Below are 18,145 nucleotides of genomic sequence, written 5' to 3'. Positions count from 1 at the left end.
TCATTTATGGTAGATAGTGCCATTATAAATCTACATCACTCATCATTTATGGCAGTTAGTGACATAATAGATCTACATCACTCCTCATTTATAGTAGATAGTGACATCATAGATCCACATAACTCATCATTTATAGTAGATAGTGACATTGTAAAGGATCTGCCAGGCACAGCTTCTGTATCCACGCCCATAGGTAATCAGTCTGCACCTGCTTCTATGTCTGTGAGACTGACTCCATCTTCCACCACTCAGGGTGGCAGGCTTAGGAGTGGGAGAGCCTATCACAGCCTGGCCAGACTCAGCTAGCTCCCGCCCTCTGTCTATTTATACCTGCCTTTCCTGTTGCTCCTTGCTTGTGATTCTTCTCGTTTGGTTTCCTGGCCCTGCTGCAGCTACTTGAACTATTTGTCCCTGCTTCATACTGACCCTGGCTTACTGACCACTCTCCTGCTCTGCGTTTGGTACCTCGTACACTCCTGGTTTGACTCGGCTTGTTCACTACTCTCCTGCTCTGCGTTTTGTACCTCGTACACTCCTGGTTTGACTCGGCTCGTTCACCACTCTTGTTGCTCACGGTGTTGCCGTGTGCAACTGCCCCATTTCCCTTAGCTTCTGTGTACCTTTGTCTGTCGTGCACTTATTGAGCGTAGGGACCGTCGCCCAGTTGTACCCTGTCGCCTAGGGCGGGTCGTTGCAAGTAGGCAGGGACTGAGTGGCGGGTAGATTAGGGCTCACCTGTCTGTTTCCCTACCCCCATCATTACATCTACTATAAATGAGGTGTGTTGTAGATCTATATTGTCACTATCTGCCATAAAAGAGCAGTGATGTAGATCTATGATATCACTTTCTGCCGTAAATGAGGAGTGATATAGATCTATGATGTCCCTATCTGCCATAAATGAGGAGTGATGTAGATCTATGATGTCACTATCTGCCATAAATGAGTGATGTAGATCTATAATGTCACTATCTACCATAAATGAGGAGTGATGTAGATCTATAATGTCACTATCTACTATAAATGAGACGTGATGTGGATCTATAATGGCACTATCTACCATAAATGAGGAGTGATGTAGATCTATAATGTCACTATCTATCATAAATGAGGAGTGATGTAGATCTATAATGTCAATATCTACCATAAATGAGGAGTGATGTAGATCTATAATGTCACTATCTACTATAAATGAGACGTGATGTGGATCTATAATGGCACTATCTACCATAAATGAGGAGTGATGTAGATCTATAATGTCACTATCTACTATAAATGAAGAGTGATGTAGATCTATAATGTCACTATCTACTATAAATGAGGAGTGATGTAGATCTATAATGTCACTATCTACTATAAATGAGGAGTGATGTAGTTCTATGATGTCACTATCTGCCATAAATTAGGAGTGATGTAGATCTATGATGTCACTATCTACTATAAATGAGGAGTGATGTAGATCTATAATGGCACTCTCTATCATAAATTAGGAGTGATGTAGATCTATGATGTATTTATCTGCCATAAATGAGGAGCGATGTAGATCTATAATGTCACTATCTACTATAAATGAGGAGTGATGTAGATCTATAATGTCACTATCTGCCATAACTGAGGAGTGATGTAGATCTATGATGTCACTATCTGCCATAAATGAAGAGTGATGTAGATCTATGATGTCACTATCTGCCATAAATTAGGAGTGATGTAGATCTATGATGTCACTATCTACCATAAATGAGAAGTGATGTAGATCTATGATGTCACTATCTACTATAAATGAGGAGTGATGTAGATCTATGATGTCACTATCTACCATAAATGACGAGTGATGTAGATCTATAATGTCACTATCTACCATAAATGAGAAGTGATGTAGATCTATGATGTCACTATCTACCATAAATGAGGAGTGATGTAGATCTATGATGTCACTATCTACTATAAATGAGGAGTGATGTAGATCTATGATGTCACTATCTGCCATAAATGAGGAGTGATGTAGATCTATGATGTCACTATCTACTATAAATGAGGAGTGATGTAGATCTATGATGTCACTCTCTATCATAAATTAGGAGTGATGTAGATCTATGATGTATTTATCTGCCATTAATGAGGAGTGATGTAGATCTATAATGTCACTATCTACTATAAATGAGGCGTGATGTAGATCTATGATGTCACTATCTGCCATAACTGAGGAGTGATGTAGATCTATGATGTCACTATCTACTATAAATGAGGAGTGATGTAGATCTATGATGTCACTATGCCATGAATGAGGAGTTATGTAGATCTATGATGTCACTATCTACTATAAATGAGGAGTGATGTAGATCTATGATGTCACTATCTACTATTAATGAGGAGTGATGTAGATCTATGATGTCACTATCTGCCATGAATGAGGCGTGATGTGGATCTATGATGTCACTATCTACTATAAATGAGGCGTGATGTGGATCTATGATGTCACTATCTATTATAAAAATGAGGAGTGATGTAGATCTATAATGTCACTATCTACTATAAATGAGGAGTGATGTAGATCTATGATGTCACTATCTATCATAAATGAGGAGTGATGTAGATCTATAATGTCACTATCTACCATAAATGAGGAGTGATGTAGATCTATAATGTCACTATCTACTATAAATGAGGAGTGATGTAGATCTATAATGGCACTATCTACCATAAATGAGGAGTGATGTAGATCTATGATGTATTTATCTGCCATAAATGAGGAGTGATGTAGATCTATAATATCACTATCTACTATAAATGAGGAGTGATGTAGTTCTATGATGTCACTATCTGCCATAAATTAGGAGTGATGTAGATCTATGATGTCACTATCTACCATAAATGAGGAGTGATGTAGATCTATAATGTCACTATCTACTATAAATGAGGAGTGATGTAGATCTATAATGGCACTCTCTATCATAAATTAGGAGGGATGTAGATCTATGATGTATTTATCTGCCATAAATGAGGAGCGATGTAGATCTATAATGTCACTATCTACTATAAATGAGGAGTGATGTAGATCTATAATGTCACTATCTGCCATAACTGAGGAGTGATGTAGATCTATGATGTCACTATCTGCCATAAATGAAGAGTGATGTAGATCTATGATGTCACTATCTGCCATAAATTAGGAGTGATGTAGATCTATGATGTCACTATCTACCATAAATGAGAAGTGATGTAGATCTATGATGTCACTATCTACTATAAATGAGGAGTGATGTAGATCTATAATGTCACTATCTACTGTAAATGAGGAGTGATGTAGATCTATAATGTCACTATCTACCATAAATGAGAAGTGATGTAGATCTATGATGTCACTATCTACCATAAATGAGGAGTGATGTAGATCTATGATGTCACTATCTACTATAAATGAGGAGTGATGTAGATCTATGATGTCACTATCTACCATAAATGAGGAGTGATGTAGATCTATAATGTCACTATCTACCATAAATGAGAAGTGATGTAGATCTATGATGTCACTATCTACCATAAATGAGGAGTGATGTAGATCTATGATGTCACTATCTACTATAAATGAGGAGTGATGTAGATCTATGATGTCACTATCTGCCATAAATGAGGAGTGATGTAGATCTATGATGTCACTATCTACTATAAATGAGGAGTGATGTAGATCTATGATGTCACTCTCTATCATAAATTAGGAGTGATGTAGATCTATGATGTATTTATCTGCCATTAATGAGGAGTGATGTAGATCTATAATGTCACTATCTACTATAAATGAGGTGTGATGTAGATCTATGATGTCACTATCTGCCATAACTGAGGAGTGATGTAGATCTATGATGTCACTATCTACTATAAATGAGGAGTGATGTAGATCTATGATGTCACTATGCCATGAATGAGGAGTTATGTAGAGCTATGATGTCACTATCTACTATAAATGAGGAGTGATGTAGATCTATGATGTCACTATCTACTATTAATGAGGAGTGATGTAGATCTATGATGTCACTATCTGCCATGAATGAAGCGTGATGTGGATCTATGATGTCACTATCTACTATAAATGAGGCGTGATGTGGATCTATGATGTCACTATCTATTATAAAAATGAGGAGTGATGTAGATCTATAATGTCACTATCTACTATAAATGAGGAGTGATGTAGATCTATGATGTCACTATCTATTATAAATGAGGAGTGTTGTAGATCTATAATGTCACTATCTACCATAAATGAGGAGTGATGTAGATCTATGATGTCACTATCTACTATAAATGAGGAGTGATGTAGATCTATGATGTCACTATCTACTATTAATGAGGAGTGATGTAGATCTATGATGTCACTATCTGCCATAAATGAAGAGTGATGTAGATCTATGATGTCACTATCTACTATTAATGAGGAGTGATGTAGATCTATGATGTCACTATCTGCCATAAATGAGGAGTGATGTAGATCTATGATGTCACTATCTACTATTAATGAGGAGTGATGTAGATCTATGATGTCACTATCTGCCATAAATGAAGAGTGATGTAGATCTATGATGTCACTATCTACTATTAATGAGGAGTGATGTAGATCTATGATGTCACTATCTACTATAAATGAGGAGTGATGTAGATCTATGATGTCACAATCTACTATAAATGAGGAGTGATGTAGATCTATGATGCCACTATCTACTATAAATGAGGAGTGATGTAGATCTATGATGTCAGTATCTACCATTAATGAGGAGTGATGTAGATCTATGATGTCACTATCTGCCATAAATGAAGAGTGATGTAGATCTATGATGTCACTATCTACTATTAATGAGGAGTGATGTAGATCTATGATGTCACTATCTGCCATAAATGAAGAGTGATGTAGATCTATGATGTCACTATCTACTATTAATGAGGAGTGATGTAGATCTATGATGTCACTATCTACTATAAATGAGGAGTGATGTAGATCTATGATGTCACAATCTACTATAAATGAGGAGTGATGTAGATCTATGATGCCACTATCTACTATAAATGAGGAGTGATGTAGATCTATGATGTCAGTATCTACCATTAATGAGGAGTGATGTAGATCTATGATGTCACTATCTGCCATAAATGAAGAGTGATGTAGATCTATGATGTCACTATCTACTATTAATGAGGAGTGATGTAGATCTATGATGTCACTATCTACTATTAATGAGGAGTGATGTAGATCTATGATGTCACTATCTACTATAAATGAGGAGTGATGTAGATCTATGATGTCACTATCTACTATTAATGAGGAGTGATGTAGATCTATGATGTCACTATCTACTATAAATGAGGAGTGATGTAGATCTATGATGTCACAATCTACCATAAATGAGGCGTGATGTGAATCTATGATGTCACTATCTACTATTAATGAGGAGTGATGTAGATCTATGATGTCACTATCTACTATAAATGAGGAGTGATGTAGATCTATGATGTCAGTATCTACCATTAATGAGGAGTGATGTAGATCTATGATGTCACTATCTACTATTAATGAGGAGTGATGTAGATCTATGATGTCACTATCTACTATAAATGAGGAGTGATGTAGATCTATGATGTCACAATCTACTATAAATGAGGAGTGATGTAGATCTATGATGTCACAATCTACCATAAATGAGGCGTGATGTGAATCTATGATGTCACTATCTACGATATACATAGGGTTAGTTTTCTTATATTGTATATTTACATCTATGGTGTCTGGTTTGGCAGCAGCAGAGTTTTCTCCAGAACTCAGCAGTTTTGGCTTCAAATTACTGCAATAAAAAACGTAATCAAAATGGCAGCACAGGGCGCAGAACATCAGCATGTTTACTCAATTACATAATAAAACCCAATTAATTAAAAAGCAGCATCAACTATAAAGGCGGCCAAAGAAACGCACCAAAACAGCACGTGTGAATGTCCCCTTGGGCTGTAAGACCTTCCTTCATGTATTTCTTCTCTTTAGGTTCTGGATTAAAAAACACATTCAAAATCTGCAGCAAATCCGCACTGTGGGAATCTGCACCTTAGGCTGTGTTCACACAGGGCGTTGTTCGCGCATTTCTTCTGCATTATTATTGCAGTTTTTATTTGCTTCTTAATTGCTATTAAAAATGCATTTTAAAATCTGCATGTGTTTTACCACGATTTTGTGATATTTTGCGATTCCGCATGGCTGAAAACCGCATGAAGTTTTTTCAAATAAATTTTTCAAAGCACACAAAAAACGGCAATAAAAACACAAAAAAAATTAAAAAGAAGTAAAAACGCCCTGTGGAAACCCAACACTGAATGCCCCTCCCCCACCCAGGGCCTGGTTTATATTGAGGGGGTTTTATTTATACACATATCACATCTTGATATTCTTACGGTGCCCCAGTCGGCGGTGTAAAGCAGGTGAAGGAGTTAAATCCGTTCCCAGGACCAGAAGGTCGTACAAGAACAGCGAGAGCCGAGCCATGTGTGAAACCACAGGAAGCCCAAACCTCAGACATTCGTTCCCAGGAGGTTTCTTCCGCTTTCAGTAATTGCCCTTTCGAGAATTGTTGTGGCAGCAGCTAAATATCTAAGACTGGGGCTCCCAGAAGTGAATAAGAGTCAAAGAACAAACACCCCAACCCGAGGAAGGGAACCCCAACCTGCAGGTGCAGACAATGCTGATAGGAAGTTACCAAACCTGGGACCAGAGGGGATGAACATCTCAGGAGGCCCAGACAGAGGTCCACCCGAGATCCGGCGGTGCCAGGGGAGCCAACAGTGGACACCTACCTGAGGCCACCACCAGTCATAGCTCGTTATATCCGGCCGCTCGGTGGGCACATAGCATGTTATATCCAGCCGCTCGGTGGTCTCATAGCACGTTATATCCGGCCACTCGGTGGGCACATAGCACATTATATCCAGCCACTCGGTGGGCTCATAGCTCGTTATATCCAGCCGCTCGGTGGGCTCACAGCTCATTATATCCAGCCGCTCGGTGGTCTCATAGCTCGTTATATCCAGCCACTCGGTCGGCTCATAGCACGTTATATCCAGCCCCTTGGTGGGCACATAGCAAGTTATATCCAGCCACTCGGTCGGCTCATAGCACGTTATATCCAGCCACTCGGTGGGCTCATAGCACATTATATCCAGCTACTCGGTGGGCACATAGCTCGTTATATCCAGCCCCTTGGTGGGCACATAGCAAGTTATATCCAGCCACTCGGTCGGCTCATAGCTCGTTATATCCAGCCACTCGGTGGGCTCATAGCACGTTATATCCAGCCCCTTGGTGGGCACATAGCAAGTTATATCCGGCCGCTCGGTGGTCTCATAGCATGTTATATCCAGCCGCTCGGTGGGCTCATAGCACGTTATATCCAGCCGCTCGGTGGGCTCATAGCACGTTATATCCAGCCGCTCGCTGGGCTCATAGCTCGTTATATCCAGCCGCTCGGTGGGCTCATAGCTCGTTATATCCAGCCGCTCGGTGGGCACATAGCTCGTTATATCCGGCCGCTCGGTGGGCACATAGCTCGTTATATCCAGCCGCTCGGTGGGCTCATAGCTCGTTATATCCGGCCGCTCGGTGGGCTCATAGCACGTTATATCCAGCCGCTCGGTGGGCACATAGCTCGTTATATCCAGCCGCTCGGTGGGCTCATAGCACATTATATCCAGCCGCTCGGTGGGCACATAGCACGTTATATCCAGCCACTCGGTGGGCACATAGCTCGTTATATCCAGCCACTCGGTGGGCACATAGCACGTTATATCCAGCCACTCGGTGAGAACATAGCACGTTATAGCCAGCCACTCGGTGGGCACATAGCAAGTTATATCCGGCCGCTCGGTGGTCTCATAGCACATTATATCCAGCCGCTCGGTGGGCACATAGCTCGTTATATCCAGCCGCTCGGTGGGAACATAGCTCGTTATATCCAGCCACTCGGAGGGCTCATAGCTCGTTATATCCAGCCGCTCTGTGGGAACGTAACTCGTTATATCCAGCCACTCGGTGGGCTCATAGCATGTTATATTCAGTCGCTCGGTGGGCTCGTAGCTCGTTATATCGAGCCGCTCGGTGGGCTCATAGATCGTTATATCCAGCCGCTCGTTGGGCACATACCTCGTTATATCCAGCTGCTCGGTGGGAACATAACTCGTTATATCCGGCCGCTCGGTGGGCACATAGCACATTATATCCAGCCGCTCGGTGGGCACATAGCACATTATATCCAGCCGCTCGGTGGGAACATAGCTCATTATATCCGGGCGCTCGGTGGGCTCATAGATCGTTAGATCCAGCCGCTCGTTGGGCACATACCTCGTTATATCCAGCTGCTCGGTGGGAACATAACTCGTTATATCCGGCCGCTCGGTGGGCACATAGCTCGTTATATCCAGCCGCTCGGTGGGCACATAGCTCGTTATGTCCGGCCGCTCGGTGGGCACATAGCTCGTTATATCCAGCCGCTCGGTGGGCTCATAGCTCGTTATATCCGGCCGCTCGGTGGGCTCATAGCTCGTTATATCCAGCCGCTCGGTGGGCACATAGCTCGTTATATCCAGCCGCTCGGTGGGCACATAGCTCGTTATATCCAGCCGCTCGGTGGGCTCATAGCTCGTTATATCCAGCCGCTCGGTGGGAACATAGCTCGTTATATCCAGCCGCTCGGTGGGCTCATAGCTCGTTATATCCAGCCGCTCGGAGGGCTCATAGCATGTTATATCCAGCCGCTCAGTGGGCTCATAGCTCGTTATATCCGGCCGCTCGGTGGGCTCATAGCTCGTTATATCCAGCCGCTCGGTGGGCTCATAGCTCGTTATATCCAGCCGCTCGGTGGGCTCATAGCTCGTTATATCCGGCCGCTCGGTGGGCTCATAGCTCGTTATATCTAGCCGCTCGGTGGGCTCGTAGCTCGTTATATCCAGCCGCTCGGTGGGTTCAGCATCTCACATTAGGGCCTCGTTCACATTTGTGTATTGGGATCAGTTGAGGATCTTTCCATTCTTCTTTTCTCTTTGTAGGTTCACTCCTGGTTTTATCTTCCGGATACTGATCACAATACACAAGTGTGAACGAGGCGACAATCCTGGAGCAGTGAAGATGACAATGTGGCCCGGGGGTCCCTCTCCTGCCTTCCTTATGGCCGGTCACAGATGTTCAGGTGGCTTTGAGGCCCACACATAAGAAATAGTGAAATGATCTTTTATTGTAAGGATTCCCAGCCTGCTCCTGGGCTCATATAAATCTTCATGGAATGGGATATGTGTGAATATAATCAGGACAATTATCACATTCGCTGTCCCGCCATCTCCTCGTCCATACACAACCGATTCCACAAAATCCATTCATGAAACGGCAAAATTTACATCAGGATGGATTTGCTGATCAGGTGGTTCAGCCCCAAGATCGCCTGATGAGTCCGTCCGCTGCGCCTGAGCTCTGACCAGAAGATGTTCAGTCTCCAGAGGTGACCGGGATTCTCTACTGTCAGAGCGGTGAAGCGTTCACCACAGGATCTGATCGCCGGGTGGAACGTTTCACCTTTGGCCGCTGCTTTGTGGAGGTTTTTCTCCTTCCTCTGGATCTACAACATTGGGGTCTGTGGCCGCTCCGCACCTCGGGGACATATTGCGGGGTATTGGGGTCTGTGGCCGCTCCGCACCTCGGGGACATATTGCGGGGTATTGGGGTCTGTGGCCGCTCCGCACCTCGGGGACATATTGCGGGGTATTGGGGTCTGTGGCCGCTCCGCACCTCGGGACATATTGCGGGGTATTGGGGTCTGTGGCCGCTCCGCACCTCAGGGACATATTGCGGGGTATTGGGGTCTGTGGCCGCTCCGCACCTCGGGGACATATTGCGGGGTCAGTGTGGGGCACAGTCGTGGTGAGAGGAGACGTGGAGCCGGGGAGGCAGCGACAGCTCAGATTCCTGTCTATACAAATACTCTCAGTTCTGCAGAACATTCACACAAGTCACGAGCTGTGAAACTAAACTACACCCGTCTCCGAGACACTGCACCCTGCTCCAACAGCACAGGTGTGCACCCAGGCATGGAGGAGCCGCTGCTCTACACACTGCTGCTGTGCCAGGGTAAGTGCCCCCTCTGTATACTGTGTGTGAACAGGGCTGTGTATATATGCTCCATACTGCACTGTAACATCCAGGAAAATGTTATTAGTAAGGAAAAAGTTAAATCCGTCTGCTGCACCTGCCACATAGAGCAGCATGTTGTGCCAACTTCAAGACTTCTCCCAAGCTGTACCTGTGCCCGACCATGTGGTACCTTGTCCTCTCAGCCTCCCGCAACTTCCAGGACTGCACAGTCCTGGCCCCTAAGTGCTCCTCCTATCAGGTGACAGTGTGAGCCGCTTATCTCCTGCAGCTCCCCACACCCCTCATATCAGGTGAGCCGCTTATCTCCTGCAGCTCCCCACACCCCTCATATCAGGTGAGCCGCTTATCTCCTGCAGCGCCCCACACCCCTCAGTACTCCTCGTATCAGGTGACAGTGTGACCCGCTTAACTTCTACAGCGCCCCACACCCCTTAGTGATCCTTGTATCAGGTGACAGTGTGACCCGCTTATCTTCTACAGCGCCCCACACCCCTTAGTGATTCTTGTATCAGGTGACCCGCTTATCTCCTGCAGCGACCCACACCCCACAGTGATCCTCGTATCAGGTGACAGTGTGACCCGCTTATCTCCTGCAGCTCCCCACACCCCTCAGTACTCCTCGTATTAGGTGATGCAGGATGACCCGCTTATCTCCAGGAGCAGGGGTGCAGAATCCGCTCTTCCACAGGGAATATGTTAATATCAGGGGGTTCCCTTCTCTTGGGATTTGAGGATTTTTCCAGAGTTTTCTGCTCTGACCATTGACAGGATTTTTGTATCTTCGGACATTCGGTCCCTGGGATCACCCCTTTTTGCTCCATCTGCTCGTAGCTCGGAGACGTCCCACATGAATGTGATCCCCAGTAATATTCTGCAATGTCACATGTCCCACAAGTGCGCCCCTTATCTTATCATCATAGTGGCAGGAAGTGTTGTCAGAGGTCCACAGCGGAGCGCATAGCATGTCATTCTAGTTATTAGAGAGCAGCGGCTGTCATTCTTGTTATTGGAGAGCAGCAGCTCATGTCATTCTAGTTATTAGAGAGCAGCGGCTCATGTCATTCTAGTTATTAGAGAGAAGCGGCTCATGTCATTCTAGTTATTAGAGAGCAGCGGCTCATGTCATTCTAGTCATTGGAGAGCAGCGGCTCATGTCATTCTAGTTATTAGAGAGCAGCGGCTGTCATTCTTGTTATTGGAGAGCAGCAGCTCATGTCATTCTAGTTATTAGAGAGCAGCGGCTCATGTCATTCTAGTTATTAGAGAGAAGCGGCTCATGTCATTCTAGTTATTAGAGAGCAGCGGCTCATGTCATTCTAGTCATTGGAGAGCAGCGGCTCATGTCATTCTAGTTATTAGAGAGCAGCGGCTGTCATTCTTGTTATTGGAGAGCAGCAGCTCATGTCATTCTAGTTATTAGAGAGCAGCGGCTCATGTCATTCTAGTTATTAGAGAGAAGCGGCTCATGTCATTCTAGTTATTAGAGAGCAGCGGCTCATGTCATTCTAGTCATTGGAGAGCAGCGGCTCATGTCATTCTAGTTATTAGAGAGCAGCGGCTCATGTCATTCTAGTTATTAGAGAGAAGCAGCTCATGTCATTCTAGTTATTAGAGAGCAGTGGCTCATGTCATTCTAGTTATTAGAGAGCAGCGGCTCATGTCATTCTAGTTATTAGAGAGAAGCAGCTCATGTCATTCTAGTTATTAGAGAGCAGTGGCTCATGTCATTCTAGTTATTAGAGAGCAGCGGCTCATGTCATTCTAGTTATTAGAAAGCAGCGGCTCATGTCATTCTAGTCATTGGAGAGCAGCGGCTCATGTCATTCTAGTTATTAGAGAGCAGCGTCTCATGTCATTCTAATTATTGGAGAGCAGCGGCTCATCCCCTCCCCCACAAGATTACAATCTTTCTCTTTGGACTTTTGTTCCTCTATATTTATCATTCTTCTTCTCCCGTATAGGGGCAGCGATCATGTATTAGGGTCACAGCTCAGGTCCCGTCTGATTAGAATACAACCCATAATCAAAACCTATATCCAAAAATAAGAAACCGCCAAAGTAGTAAATAAGTAACAATATTTATCGATGACAATCGTAAAAACACAGGAAACTGCGTGCAAATATCCAGACGCAACGTGAAAAACAAGAGGATGCAGGACGCAGCAGGGGGTATGAGGGATAGACATCAGCATCAGTAAGGACACTATTTCCACATGCAGTAAGGACTGACACCGCCTATTAATTGTACATCAATATGTCTCTTTATACCAAAGTAAAACATAAGTATGAATGCAGCAAGATCATGTAGATAGTAAATCACATAGATAGTAGATCACATAGATAGTAGATCACATAGATAGTAGATCATATAGATAAGAGATAACATAGATAGTAGATCATACAGATAGTAGATCACATAGATTGTAGACCATATATATAGTAGATCACATAGATAGTAGATCATATAGATAGTAGATCATATAGATAAGAGATAACATAGATAGTAGATCATACAGATAGTAGATCACATAGATTGTAGACCATATATATAGTAGATCACATAGATAGTAGATCATATAGATAGTAGATCACATAGATAGTAGATCATATAGATCGTATATCACATAGATAGTAGATCACATAGATAGTAGATCATATAGATCGTATATCACATAGATAGTAGATCATAAAGATAGAAGATCACATAGATGGTAGATCATATAGATAGTAGATCACATAGATAGTAGATCATATAGATAGTAGATCATATAGATAGTAGATCACATAGATAGTAGATCATATATATAGTAGATCATATAGATAGTAGATCACATAGATAGTAGTTCATATAGATAGTAGATCACATAGATAGTAGATCACATAGATCGTATATCACATAGATAGTAGATCATAAATATAGTAGATCACATAGATAGTAGATCATATAGATAGTAGATCACATAGATAGTAAATCATATAGATAGTAGATCACATAGATAGTAGATCATATAGATAGTAGATCATATAGATAGTAGATCGCATAGATAGTAGATCACATAGATAGTAGATCATATAGATAGTAGATCACATAGATAGTAGATCATATAGATAGTAGATCACATAGATAGTAGATCGTATAGATAGTAGATCACATAGATGGTAGATCATATAGATAGTAGATAACATAGATAGTAGATCATACAGATAGTAGATCACATAGATTGTAGACAATATATATAGTAGATCACATAGATAGTAGATCATATAGATAGTAGATCACATAGATAGTAGATCCTATAGATCGTATATCACATAGATAGTAGATCGTAAAGATAGTAGATCACATAGATAGTAGATTATATAGATAGTAGATCACATAGATAGTAGATCATATAGATAGTAGATCACATAGATAGTAGATCACATAGATAGTAGATCATATAGATAGTAGATCACATAGCTCGTAGATCACATAGATAGTAGATCACATAGATAGTAGATCATACAGATCGTATATCACATAGATAGTAGATTATAAAGATAGTAGATCACATAGATAGTAGATCATATAGATAGTAGATCACATAGATAGTAGATCATATAGATAGTAGATCACATAGATATTAGATCATATAGATAGTAGATCACATAGATAGTAGATCACATAGATAGTAGATCATATAGATAGTAGATAACATAGATAGTAGATCATACAGATAGTAGATCACATCGATGGTAGACCATATATATATAGTAGATCACATAGATAGTAGATCATATATATAGTAGATCACATAGATAGTAGATCATATAGATCGTATATCAAATAGATAGTAGATCATAAAGATAGTAGATCACATAGATAGTAGATCATATAGATAGTAGATCACATAGATAGCCGATCATATAGATAGTAGATCACATAGATAGTAGATCATATAGATAGTAGATCATATAGATAGTAGATCATATATAGTAGATCACAGAGATAGTAGATCATATAGATAGTAGATCATATAGATAGTAGATCACATAGATAGTAGATCATATATATAGTATATCACATAGCTAGTAGATCATATTGATCGTAGATCACATAGATAGTAGATCATATAGATAGTAGATCATATGGATAGTAGATCACATAGATAGTAGATCATATATATAGTAGAACACATAGATAGTAGATCATATAGATAGTAGATAACATAGATAGTAGATCATATAGAGAGTAGATCATATAGATAGTAGATAACATAGATAGTAGATCATATAGATAGTAAATCATATAGAAAGTAGATAACATAGATAGTAGATCATATAGATAGTAGATCACATAGATAGTAGATCATATATATAGTAGAACACATAGATAGTAGATCATATAGATAGTAGATAACATAGATAGTAGATCATATAGAGAGTAGATCATATAGATAGTAGATAACATAGATAGTAGATCATATAGATAGTAGATCATATAGAAAGTAGATAACATAGATAGTAGATCACATAGATAGTAGATCATATAGATAGTAGATCACATAGATAGTAGATCATATAGCTAGTAGATTACATAGATAGTAGATCATATAGATAGTAGATCACATAGATAGTAGATCATATAGATAGTAGATCACATAGATAGTAGATCATATAGATAGTGGATCTCATAGATAGTAGATCATATAGATAGTAGATCATATAGATAGTAGATCACATAGATAGTAGATCATATATATAGTAGATCACATAGATAGTAGATCATATAGATAGTAGATCACATAGATAGTCGATCATATAGATAGTAGATAACATAGATAGTAGACCATATAGATAGTAGATCATATAGATAGTAGATCACATAGATAGTCGATCATATAGATAGTAGATAACATAGATAGTAGACCATATAGATAGTAGATCATCTAGATAGTAGATCACATAGATAGTAAATCATATAGATAGTAGATCACATAGATAGTAGATCATATAGATAGTAGATCACATATAGTACAGTAGATCATATAGATAGTAGATCATATGGATAGTAGATCACATAGATAGTAGATCACATAGATAGTAGATCATATAGATAGTAGGTCACATAGATAGTAGATCATATAGATAGTAGATCACATATATAGTAGATCATATACATAGTAGATCACATAGATAGTAGATAATATACATAGTAGATCACATAGATAGTAGATCATATAGATAGTAGATCACATAGATAGTAGATCACAAAGATAGTAGATCATATAGAAAGTAGATCACATAGATAGTAGATCACATAGATAGTAGATAATGGGAGCCCTGAAGGGCAGTCAGACCTGTAGTATATGACCCCCAGGTATATTGTCTGCAGGAATCAGCGCAAAGAATGTAATAGATCTCTAATGTCTGACCACATATGACACGTGCGGGGGGATCGAGAGATGAGCCACATACAGACCTGAGTCGCCTAGAATACGCATCTCGCGATATTTCTTCACGGAAAGGTGATAAGAAACATGGAAACCAATGATGACGTCTCTAAGATGTTTATAAGTCAATGTCGCTCTTATCACTGGAGCCATCGCCACCTGACGTCACACTGATGACTGCGCACATGTCGCGTTATATATGTATTATACTCCCATATGTATTATACTCCCATAATGCATCACTGCCATTTCCTAATCTCTCCTGACCACGGATAAATAACGAGGGGTGGAGTCTGACACGGGGGCGGGGGCAGGAATAAATAATGAGGGGTGGAGTCTGACACAAGGGCGGGGGCAGGAATAAATAATGAGAGGTGGAGTCTGACACAGGGGCGGGGTCAGAAATAAATAATGAGGGGTGGAGTCTCACACAGCGGCAGGGCTCCACAGGTTCTAGATGCCAAGGGGTTCACCGACAAGTCACTGCCGTGGCCCGGATGTTTAGATACAGGGCGCATAATTAAATCTTTACCCCGGTGGGAGGGAATTTGTGTGGTGGAGATAAGAGCCAATGCTGAAGCCTGTAACATAAATCCGCTGTGCGGGGGAGGGGCTTATCCACACTTTGGGGAGGAGTCAGTTATCAGCGATGTTATTCTAATCCTGTACAACTTCTGTATTGTTCGTTGTGGTCACAGGTCGGGTCTTGTCGCTATTTTCCTGGTTTATTACTTTGATCGGATCATAAAGTCATTGGCCTCTCGGACTTCTGAGTGATCCCGACCGACAGCGGACAGCAATGTCTGTCCTGTAGAATCGCACTGAGCTCCGACCACGAGGCGTCAGGACCGGGCTGAGCGCTTAGGCCCTGTTCACACAGACAATTCTGCCTGGAAAAATCCGCTCCGCTTTTTTTAAAGTGGTTTTGCACCACACGTGTTATTTGACGCATTTTTTTGCTGCGGTTTTTTTACCTCTTTCTTCAACAGGCAAAGGATAAACCGTGAGCGCTTTTTCCAAAAAATGTGTCAAAAACGTTTTTTTTCCATCTCCAATTGATTTCAATGGGGTATTTGAGGCGGAAAACACCTCAAGATAGGTCATGTCGCTTGCGGGAAAAGAACGCCTCCACCTCCCATTGTAATCAATGGGAGGCGTTTTCGGAAGTTTTCTGCAGACGCGGTTTCTGCGTCAAAAAACGTGCCAAATAACTTAGTGTGAACATGGCCTTACAGTTCCTCTTGTGGGTGCACGGAATGACATGAAACCTGAGCAAGTCAAGACTGTAGAAGTGACCAGGTTCAGAAAGACAGGAAGGAAACTAGAGGGGAGACTGAGGTACGAGGTACAAAGAGTGAGGCGTGAGGTGTGAGGTATGAGGTTGAAATTAAAGGAACACTCCAGGAAAAACTGATCCAGCCTGTGCAGGGCCTGAAGGGGCGGAGCATGACACCATGATTTAAAGGACAGGAAGGATAGATTCAGTGTCATGCCCCGCCCCTCTGGGCAGAACACAGAGGATCGGCTTTGTCTGGAGGGTTCCTTAAAAATATTAATCATAATGGATAAAGACTAGAGGGTCACCAGGAGGAGGCGCTATTCTGGCCATTATCTAATGATGAGCATGGAGTGATCGCCGTCCTGTCCTACAAGTCTTCATTTCTTGCATTATTTCTACACTTATATAAACAGTTTTATCTCCCACCGGCGCCATATTTGTGGACACGGAGCAGCCAATCATCTTCCAGGACGGGGATCGCAGCTTCGGACACCAGGTCGTACAGCTGGGAAAATGGTAAGAGAATTATCTGCATGATCCCGAAAGATGATGATCCCTCCCGGCGAGGGGACATGACATGTCTGAGGTGTCGTTACAGGGTGATCGTCAGCGCTCCCTGCTACCCGGAGGCGACAAATAAAACCGGCCGGTTATATCGCTGCGACCCTGGGACCACCAGCTGCTCTCCGATCCCCATCAATGGTAACGTTGTCTTCATGTCAGCGCCCGCGACATCAGATTCTTCTTTTTTTTTTAAATCAGATAATTTTTTATTGAAGTTTCAAAATGATATTGTACAAAACATATTAAACAACCCCTCCCCCAACCCCTCCCCTAACCCCTCCCCCAACCCCTCCCCCAGGCAAGTTCCAAATTGCATAATATATGAAGTAGAAATTGTACCGAATATTGAATACATTATTCACAAAATAGCAGGTAGACGACGGGACAGATCATTGTGGAGTCGCTTAATCATGTACGAGCGAGTAACATACAAAGCAGATCAGATACATGGCGGATCTATAATCCTCGCTAGTCCCCCCTTCTCCTCATCCCACCTCTATATACATAACCCCAATACCGTGTAAAGTCCGGCGGTCATACAGAGTCCCTGAGTACATTTTATAATACAGACTCCATCACCCCTGCCCATGGTCCCCGTATGGATTCACATTTTTGAAGCGTTTTGCGCTTTACATCGACAACCTTTTCCAATACAATCATTTTATTCACTTTTGCAATGAATTGGCTCCTCGTCGGCGGGGCGCC

At 41.8% G+C, this 18,145-nt stretch overlaps 1 protein-coding gene across 1 annotated transcript in view; it reads left to right on the top strand.

The window, feature by feature from the left end:
- Positions 1–10,101: 10,101 nt before the first annotated feature.
- Positions 10,102–18,145, top strand: part of LOC142656727 (integrin alpha-D-like) — a 30,180-nt gene continuing 22,136 nt past the window's right edge. Inside the window, exons 1-3 of the mRNA XM_075831654.1 lie at positions 10,102–10,141; positions 17,290–17,392; positions 17,475–17,578. Coding sequence (XP_075687769.1) covers positions 10,102–10,141; positions 17,290–17,392; positions 17,475–17,578 — 247 coding nt within the window. The remainder of the gene's footprint in view (positions 10,142–17,289; positions 17,393–17,474; positions 17,579–18,145) is intronic.

The sequence above is a fragment of the Rhinoderma darwinii genome, chromosome 6 (assembly GCF_050947455.1).
Source record: "Rhinoderma darwinii isolate aRhiDar2 chromosome 6, aRhiDar2.hap1, whole genome shotgun sequence".
Taxonomy (NCBI): Eukaryota; Metazoa; Chordata; class Amphibia; order Anura; family Rhinodermatidae; genus Rhinoderma; species Rhinoderma darwinii.
This window is presented reverse-complemented; position numbering and strand designations above follow the sequence as displayed.